The sequence below is a fragment of the Pterocles gutturalis genome, unplaced genomic scaffold, assembly GCF_000699245.1.
Source record: "Pterocles gutturalis isolate BGI_N339 unplaced genomic scaffold, ASM69924v1 scaffold45431, whole genome shotgun sequence".
Lineage (NCBI taxonomy): Eukaryota > Metazoa > Chordata > Aves > Pterocliformes > Pteroclidae > Pterocles > Pterocles gutturalis.
In genome coordinates this window covers 1-9,396 of record NW_010107106.1, presented here as the reverse complement: position 1 = coordinate 9,396, position 9,396 = coordinate 1, and the positions used below count along the sequence as shown (strand labels likewise).

The window sequence follows — 9,396 nt, the reverse complement described above, 5'->3', positions numbered from 1 at the left end:
CAGGTAGAACTTGGCCTAAATCCGGGTTGTCTCCTGTAGAGAGACCAAAACTATTTTGGAGACAGGGACAGTGCTCCTTTTCTGCCCCGAACATCCCTGAGCCCATGAGGACTGCCACTGCAGCGACGTCAGGAGTGATGTCTCAGGCTGGCTTCAGCCTGGCTTAAGTGGCGGAGCGATGCAGAGTTAGGCCAGGATGCTGAGCTGATCAGCAAACTGGAGGATCAGCGATGCAAGCTGGAGGCCTCCAGGGTCCATCAGAGGCAGTGCTGTTGGTTTAGCTGCCCACTGGCCTTCGACAAAACGGGGTGTGACGAATAGACCGGTTCAGACTGAGGCTGCCTGTCGCTATCCTGGCTCTTCGTCCCTGTGTGCCTTCACAGTGCGACTTCCCTTCCGGGTGGGTTCAATATCTGACGCTGTTTCGGATGAGAACTGAAATCACGATGTAAAAGCACCCGAAAGGAACCGTGTTGCGCAGAGCTGAGGCTGGACTCTGCTGGGTTCCACCTCAGGGCTGAGCGGTTTGTACGTCAGTCTGGGCAGGTGGTGGTGTTGTGAAGTCAAATCCCGTTTGGGATCCTCGGAACACGTAGCCTGGACACGAGAAAGAAGTTCGAGGGCTTTATCAAATGTTGGTCAGACTGAAATGCCAGCGATGCCTTGGCGGTGTCACAAGCTCACCATAGCGAATAGTTTGAATCCTGGATTTCTAGTTTTAACGTACTGTTCTTGTATTTTCACTCCAAACAGCTGGAAGAAGAACAGGAGGACAAATTTGAGCTGACTGTAGGAGTGAGTGACCCAGAGAAAGTTGGTGAGTGAATACCCCATCTTGCTGCCTGGTGACGCACGGTTAGACAAGCTGGGCTTGGCAGTAGGACTGAATGCCGCTATTGCCTCCACGTGCCGCAGCTCCAGCTTTCGAGCTGTCTCTGCAAGCGCAAACTTCATCCCGGAGTAACTTCTCCAAGACTTCTTCCAACAACTAGAAGAAATGAAGCTACACAAAGCCGAATGCCTAGGTTGTGAACAAGCGAGGCAGAAGCAGGTTTTGGAAAGTCCAGGACCTCAGAGGGAGGGAGTTGGGAGCAGGATTTTTGGGAGGGTCAAACATCATGCTTGGTGGCTGGAACTGTGGTGACCAATTTGACTTGACCTCCAGGCAATGCTGTCCTGTGTGCGGGCAGCAGGGGAGAGGCAAAACTGCCTTAAGCTAAGACTAAACATATTATTCTGTGCTCTGGCACCTTCCTTAGCTTCAAACTGAGAAGCAAGAGGTTTTCTCTCAGTTGAAAGCGGGTTCAGAGGAACTTGGCTGGCTACGTGGCTGTTCCTGGGGTGCAGAGAACCCAAGGTAACATCTGATTGCAGCCAGTGGAGCAGCCTCAGGCGTGGCAGCTTGTTTTTACTCCATGATTTGAGATCTCTGGAGCCAGGGGGTGCACTGACTTATAAATCAGAGATATATCCCGGGTGGCATCAGACCTCTGAGGATGCCATTCAGTTGAGCTACCAGGTAAACCCTCCCCTTGCCAAAGGAGGGATTTCTGTGTTAGCTGGAGGAAAAAACTGCCCGCGATGTTTCGGAATCCAACTGCACGCAGCCAGAAACGGTCTGACTCACGTCTCCTGAATAGACCGCTTCACGCGCCACACAGCTGCCAAATTGTTGTGTGTGGAGCCAGCCCAAACGCCGTTGCTGTAACAAGCGCCTTGTTGTCAGCGTTGGCCACCTTCGGAAGTAAAAGGAGGGCTGAGCAGTCACGTTGGGGAAACGCCAGGGGACCAGATTTGGGGCTCCGTTGGGCCAAAGATGGGAACTAGGGAGGCAGGAGCCTGCAGGAACCTTGTGCTTTGCATTCAGGTGATAGGGGAAAATCCTCATACTAATGCCTTGTTTCTGTTTTTCCGTAGGGGATGGCATGAACGCATATGTAGCCTACAAAGTGTCAACGCAGGTACGTCCAACTCATTGCTCGTAAGATGGAGTGCTGTTATTTTTCCATGTTTGAAGACAGCTGGACTGGCCTTAGCCAAGCCAGTATTGACCTAAACAGATGAGAGGTCTGAGTGCCTTGTTACATGGATTCAGGAGTTATAAATTCACCCCTACACATCAAAGGATGAGCCCAGCTGAGAAATAGATTTTTGAACCTGTTTGAAAGGAGGCTGGCTTTATTTTTTTTCAGCCAGTCACCTCTTTGCAGTCCTGGCTGATCCTGGCACTCAGCATAGGAGCGAGCAGCAGGAAGGCATCTGATAAGGAGAGCCGCAGCCACCGAGGCTGTTTTTAGCGGTTCTGTGCTGATGGTCGCATCAGATGAAGCTGACCTGAGCTCAGCTCTCACTGAAGAGCTGCTGCTGTAGCTAAATTTCATGTCAGGACCTGCTTTCCTGAGCTAGTCACAAGAAATCGAGCATTCTGCAGCTGCTGCCCTGCTCAGAGCTTTGGGGTGCTGCTCTGAGCTCTGCAAAAAGTTGTTCCTGACTGGCTGTACAGAAGCTGCCGGGCTCAAGGGCTGAAGCTGATGGTGTGTGAGGGGTTCGGGGTCTTGTGAGCCTCCACTCCAGCTCTGCAAACCCAGTCAAAACCCACTGATGGCCCCTAGAGTCTTAAGGTGACAAAGTCTGACCTGCCAGTGCTCCCAGTTCCTGTGGGGAGCAGGGGTGATGGGATTAGGTGATGGGCAGGGCTTCCCGAGCAGTTTGCGGCCAGAGTCCCAGCTGCTCTGTTATTTAGTGGCATTAATCCTGCTGCTCAGTGCAAGGAGAGCTGTTAGGAGGTAAGTTGCTGAAAACCTCGACCAAAGCTTGCTCTGCTCAACCTTGCCTGTTTCTCAGATCTTGCCAAGTTCATGCTGTCCTTCTCATCCCCCAAAGTGACAGCAGATCGAGCCAGGCCATGCGTGCAGGGGCATGTTCCGTGTGTGAGTCTGATCTGAGTGTCGTCTCTTTCCCCAGACGAGCATGCCCATGTTCAGGAGCAAGCAGTTTTCCGTGAAAAGGAGATTCAGCGACTTTCTGGGTCTCTATGAGAAGCTGTCGGAGAAGCATGCCCAAAATGGGTTCATCGTTCCTCCGCCACCCGAGAAGAGTCTCATAGGTGAGTGGTGGAGGTGCAGAGTGCTCGAGCTGCTCCTTCCGATGTCCTTCTGAGCCTGCCTGCGGTCTCAAAGCTGAGGGGGAAGCTGCAGAGCAGCTGTGGGAAGCTAATCTGGGTTCTGTGGCACAGACAAAACTGGTTCCAGACTTGGAGCCATGTTTGAGTTTGCAGATGCCTCCAAATCTGTGTGATGTAGAGTAAAACCTCATCCTCTGCGCTCTCACTGAATTGTTGTTCATCTGTCACCCTTCCAGTCTTACCTGGCATTGCTCTGCCTCTTTTCTGGATGTTGACTTCTGCTAGATGTTAGGCATAAGCAGATTTTAAATTGCCAAGGAGCTCTTGGTCTAATTCCTCATGTGAAATGCCTCTCCTCTGCTATCACCCTGATAGTCTGTAACAGACCATTCAGTGTTGAGATTGAAGCAGCTCATTAATTGCGTTTTCCTTCCGTGCTAGGAATGACCAAAGTGAAAGTTGGGAAAGAAGACTCCTCCTCTGCAGAGTTCCTAGAAAAAAGACGGGCTGCTCTAGAGAGGTACGGACCCCAACAGCTATCCCCTCATGCCTGAACCAAGCAAGGGGACCTCTGGAAGGTCAGACTCTCCTTCCTGTGTGAGAAAAGCCATCTGCTTTCAGGTTTGCAGCAAACCTGGAGGCTGCCAAAGAGTTGTAACTGCAGAGAGTTGCTTTGACTCTGTAAAAATAATCTGCTTCAAACGTAGGAGATTGCTTAGTCCAAATCTGGCCAAATTCCTGTGTCATTGTTGCAGATACAAGGCTGGATCTTAACCCCTTAGTGTATCTAGTAATTTTCTTGCTGTAGAAAGTATTAATTGAAGGTCTGGTCTTGCCCTCTGGTCTCACGAGAGTCCACAGGGAGGTTGGACTCTTGGTGGGTGGATGAGAACAGCTTTTTGGATGTGATTTCCAGCGGCTGAACTGCTATTTTGGAGTAAATAACAAGCATGTCGCAGCTCACTCTGATGGCTTGGAGACAGGCTTGCTCCAGTCACTCTTGGTGCATTCCTCTCCGCAGGTACCTCCGAAGAGTGGTCAGCCATCCAACCATGCTGCAGGACCCGGACGTCAGGGAGTTCCTGGAAAAAGAGGAGGTCAGTAGGGCGGAATAACGTAGCTACGAGTACCTTGGAAGTGCAGAAGAGGTACACGAGCAGTCGATGGTGCTTCAAAGCTCGGCGAGAAGCAAGAGAAGCCTTTAAGAGCTCTTAACCAGTGATGACGACAACAGGACTCCTGTCTAAGAACTATGCGTTCATGACGAGCTTTGGCCTTGCTTTGCGTCATGGTGGGGGCACATGTTGTCTTTGTTCTCCAAAATCTGTGCTAGAAGAGCAGCCTGCTGTTGGGAGCCGAGGAGAGTCCCATACTGGTTTGGCCTGGCGCTCAGATGTTATGAGCAAGCTGGCCGATGTGGTCCCTGCTCTTCGGAGGAGAGTGTGACCATGCCCAACTCCGCGCTTGACGTGGAGAAATAATTTTTCTGAGCCTTGGGGAAAGCCTTGCCTGAGTTATTCCAGCACTACCGCTGTGCTGGAGGGCTCAGGTGTAGGAGCAGATGTCGTGGAAACGTCTCAGCTTTGTTTTTGTCTGAAGAAATAGTGGCTGGTGCAGAATATTTCCCAGCATCGAGGCCCTGCTCTGCTCTCCTGTCCCCCAGCAGTGCCAGCCGCTACTGGTTTTTGGAGAGATTCTCCCAAGCACTGCTGCGCACTTGTGTGACCTGCCACGGGGCAGCCCTCGGTTCAGGGATTCAAGCAGCGTGGCTGGTTCTTAAAGACCTGTGTTACCTTGGCCAAGCAGAACAGGCAGAGCCTGGCCATGGTGTAAGGTTTAGGAACTCCTCATTTGTTACCCGTTATTTGAAATATTCCACAGGCTGTGCCCCGGCTTCCAGGGGGTTGTCTGGCTAATCCTTTGCTGTCAAGGGACCCACGTGGGAGAACAATGCCGGTGTGGTGGCTGCTCACTAAGCTGCTTTTTCTATTCTTTTATTTTTTCTCACTAAGCAAACTTTTATATTTTTTTTTTATAGCTACCAAGAGCAGTAGGCACCCAGGCCCTGAGCGGAGCAGGAATACTGAAGATGTTCAACAAAGCGACGGATGCTGTCAGTAAAATGACTATCAAGATGAATGAATCGGACATAGTAAGTATTAGGACACCTCTGGGCTGTCCTCGTTCTCGCTCCGGAGCCCCGTGCTCTCCCCAGCTCAAATTTTAGCCGTGAGATGCGAGGAAAGTCCCCCAGCAATGCCATCTGTGGGAATCAGCTCTGGTTTTACCTGTTTCAGTGGTTCGAGGAGAAACTGCAGGAGGTGGAGTGCGAGGATCAGCGGCTCCGGAAATTGCACGCTGTCGTCGAAACGCTCGTGAACCATCGGAAAGGTAACGAGCTTGGTACCGCTCGCTCTGCAGCTTGGCCCAGTGAAGCCTGACTGGAGCTCGCTGGTGCGCGGGCATCCTAGGAGGCACTTTGGAGAAGATATGACAGTGTTTCCGTATTATAAAAGACTCTCAGTCCCATCATCATGGGAGACAGAAAACAGTAATTCCATCTCTTCTGTCGAGCCCTACGGGTTTAGGATGAGGGTGCTGGGTGTCGTGGCGGACCAAGGCTGCCAGAGCTCTTCCCATTCCTAATTCCGAGCCATCCTCCGGCAGGGAGTGGGGATATTTATCTCCCTCTGCATGTTTTGGCTGACTTCTGCAAAGCTCTGCCCGTCCTCCCACCCTGCTGCTCCCCTTCTCCTCCCTGGCTGGAGCTGCCAAGCTCTGCCCGAGATGGCACTGGCTTTTCCTGGGGCACAGAAAAGCTGCTCTTTGGGCTGAACTCGAGGCTGGGGCTTACCTCGTAGAGCGAGGCCCGTGGGTTGACTCTCTTTATTCTGTTCTCTAGAGCTAGCGCTGAACACAGCCCAGTTTGCAAAGAGCCTGGCCATGCTGGGGAGCTCGGAGGACAACACGGCGCTATCGCGGGCGCTGTCCCAGTTGGCTGAGGTGGAAGAGAAGATCGAACAACTGCACCAGGAACAGGCGAACAACGATTTCTTCCTGCTGGCTGAGCTCCTGGGAGACTACATCCGCCTCCTCTCGGTCGTGAGGGTAAGTGCTCGTTTGGGACGAGCTCTGGTGCTGATCCTAGGACCGATCGCAGGCTTAGGTGTGCCAGGAGGCAGCTGGTCTTCTAAATTTAAGCGGGGAGCATGGCATGTCTCTGAGCTCTTTGGGCAGAGGGACAGCTTGCTACTTGTCCAGTTCTGTGCATGCGTTGGAGCGGTTGGATTGGAAAAGTCGGGTAGGGGGGGCCGGGCTGTTCTCCAGGGGGTACTGGAGCAAGTTTGTGGCTCGTAGGTGGCCTTAGCCCTTCCAGAGATGAAGGATGTGGCTGCTGCAGAGTGTGTGAGCAGGTAACTTGTGATTTGAGTGTTGCAAATAGATCTGGGAAGAGCCTGAGTCTTCACAAGTCCGTGCAGCCTGCCTGGTGCACTGGCCTCTGGAGAGAAAAAAAAAACAAAAAAAAACCCCCCAAAAAAACACAAATAAAAAAAACCCCACAACCAAATAAAAAAACAACCAAAAAAACCCCCAAACCAACCAACTGAACAAAAAAACAAGTAGCAAGTGAGCTGCAAGACTGGCAGGTTGATTGAGTCCCGCCCCAAATGCATCCTGCCTCTGAGCAGCTGTTTCTGGAGGCTGTAAGGGGCCAGAACGCAGCCCTGTGAGCAGGCACAAGCCTCCTGGGTCTCCCAGTCTGTACTGGGAGGTGTGGTGGGTGCTGCAGAGCAGGACCAAGGTGGTGCTGGAGGTAACAAGACTTAGCTGGGACGTTCTGGTGAGGAGCCCTCAGGCTCTACCTGTCTTTTGGCTGCTCTGACCAGGCTGTCGGACGCCGCGTTCTGCTTTTCTAGATCTTCCCCAGCACCCGGACACATTCAGAAGTCTAAACGGGGTCTTCCTTGCTTGGGCTGGCGCGTTGCAGGGCTGCTAAAATCATCCGGCTGCCTGGCAGACACCCGCGAGCTGCTGCTGGAGACCCCAGAGATGTTAGCAGATGTCCCCCTCGCCAAAGTCCCAGTTGTCACTGTTGGCAGAGCTCAGGCTCGGTTCTTTCCTTTCAGGGAGCCTTTGACCAGCGCATGAAGACCTGGCAGCGGTGGCAGGATGCCCAGACCATGCTGCAGAAGAAGAGGGAGATGGAAGCCAGGCTGCTGTGGGCCAACAAACCCGACAAACTGCAGCAGGCCAAGGAGGAGATCTCAGAGGTAGGGAACGAGGAGCACTGGGGTCCGTGCTCTGCGGCCGAGCAGGGACAAGGGGACCTTTTGAACCGAAGGGAGAGGGATCAAGGGTTAAGACAGCCTTGAAGTCCAGAAGCCGCAGGAGGGGCTGCTCGCGGTCCCACCTCCGTGGCTTCCTCGTGGAGCTCGCCCGTGACGGTGAGGACCAGAAATGCCGGGTTTTGCTCCGGCAGTGGCTCTCGTGCGAGTGGTCGTGGCTACAAAAACTGCTCGCGGAGGGAAGCGAGAGGTTCTTCAGCTCCCCTGCCCTGGAAACAGCACGCTTCCTCTCTCTCCACAGTGGGAGTCACGCGTGACGCAGTACGAAAGGGACTTTGAACGGATTTCTGCCGTCATCCGCAAGGAAGTGATACGGTTCGAGGTACGTTGGGCTCAACCCTCGGCATGCGACCCTCCGGTTGCTTGGCTTTGCTGGGAGCACCAGCCTGGGCTAACCAAGGGTCACCTGGGGGAGCGGAGGCATCGCTACTGCGGGCAGAGCTGATGTACTTTTGGGCTCCTCCGCAGAGAAGTGTGTCCATTAAAATGAGGGTGGGTGGCAAAGACCCTCTGAGCCCACCCATCGCACTGTGGCTGGAGGTGAAGCTTCATCGTCGGTGTCTCGTGGTCTCTGGCTGGTCTCTTCCCCACGAGGAACAGGAAAATCCCGGTGGTTTTTCCTTCCCCCTGAAAGGCGGAGGGTTTTGGTGGTTCCTTCAGCCTTGGACTCATTTCTGTACCCATCTCTTGCAGAAAGAGAAATCCAAGGACTTCAGAAACCATGTCACGAAATACCTGGAGACGTTAGTCAACTCTCAGCAGCAGGTGACCAGCCGCAGCCCCTGCCGCGGTTTGAATTCTCAAGGCTTGGCTCGTGCTGCGTGAACCCCCACAGTGGGTGCGTCGCATCCCCGGGTGTGGGGAGGGAAGACCCCCCATGCACTGGAGCAGGACAAAATTTAAGTGTCACATCCCCCAGGATGCCTTTTTGGGGGGCTGGGCTGGGCAGAGGGGGCTTTTACTTCCCCAAAATGCTTTTCAACTCGCTCCGGTCTTGAATTTTGCTGACTTTCTCCCTCTCTCCACAGCTGGTGAAGTACTGGGAAGCGTTCCTCCCCGAAGCCAAGGCCATTTCTTAATTGGACCGAGCAAACGAGCGTACCTGAACTTTGCCTTTTGGGTTTTTTTTGGTTTTTTTTTATATATATACACACTATACCTCTTCCTCTTTTCCACGTGAACAACTCCTCGTTCAACACTTTGGAGCTGGTAGAGGTTTAACCCCCTGACAAGCAGCTTTGCAAAGCCAGTAACTCTTCTAACTTGTATATTTTTCATTTAGCAACATATATTTTCTTACTTGAAGAGAAACTAGTTTCCTGCTTGAAGACCAGACCTGCAGCAGGGGGTTAACGACATATGTAAAATGTATATTTTTCAGGCTGGTTTTTAGGGCTCTAACGATTATCTTCCTCCTGCCAGTGCCATTAAACTTCTGTAATAAAACTTCTATCAGGGCAAACAGGCTCCGGCTGTTTCTGTGCTGGTTTTTTTTGGGGGAGAGCTAACGGCCGCATCCTGCCGGTGCTGAGGGAGGCACCAGAGCCTCCCCCCCTTGTTGTGACGGGGACACGGGTGACCTTGGGCACTGCCCCAGCCACCTGCCCTGGCTCCTGATTAAGCTCCGGCTCTGGGTATGAGTTTTTTTTTAGGATCTGAGCTCAGCGGGGCTGGGCTGTGGTCCCATTTTGTGGGATTTTGGGGGGGATCTGGTCCCTGAGAATCAGGTGTGGAGCCTTGTGTGGGGGCTGGGATCAAGCCAAGGGGCGGCTTTGGCTCTTTCAACACCCCCCCGTGGATTTTATCAAAACCGATACCCCTTCTTCTGCCTTAAAAAGAAAGGAAAAGGCGGCTCGTGCCGACTTCCCACTTTCCTTTCCCCTTGTCCTGAGTGCACAGGATCCTGCGCTCCCTCCAAAAAAACCC

At 52.9% G+C, this 9,396-nt stretch overlaps 1 protein-coding gene across 1 annotated transcript in view; it reads left to right on the top strand.

The window, feature by feature from the left end:
• SNX1 (sorting nexin 1) overlaps positions 1-8,932 on the top strand; it is a gene marked incomplete at its 5' end in the record, with an annotated part of 14,104 nt that extends 5,172 nt beyond the window's left edge. Inside the window, 12 exons of the mRNA XM_010087983.1 lie at positions 754-817; positions 1,918-1,961; positions 2,965-3,106; positions 3,566-3,644; positions 4,146-4,221; positions 5,163-5,276; positions 5,422-5,515; positions 6,027-6,232; positions 7,252-7,395; positions 7,712-7,792; positions 8,164-8,235; positions 8,499-8,932. Coding sequence (XP_010086285.1) covers positions 754-817; positions 1,918-1,961; positions 2,965-3,106; positions 3,566-3,644; positions 4,146-4,221; positions 5,163-5,276; positions 5,422-5,515; positions 6,027-6,232; positions 7,252-7,395; positions 7,712-7,792; positions 8,164-8,235; positions 8,499-8,549 — 1,167 coding nt within the window. The remainder of the gene's footprint in view (positions 1-753; positions 818-1,917; positions 1,962-2,964; positions 3,107-3,565; positions 3,645-4,145; positions 4,222-5,162; positions 5,277-5,421; positions 5,516-6,026; positions 6,233-7,251; positions 7,396-7,711; positions 7,793-8,163; positions 8,236-8,498) is intronic.
• Positions 8,933-9,396: the final 464 nt, after the last annotated feature.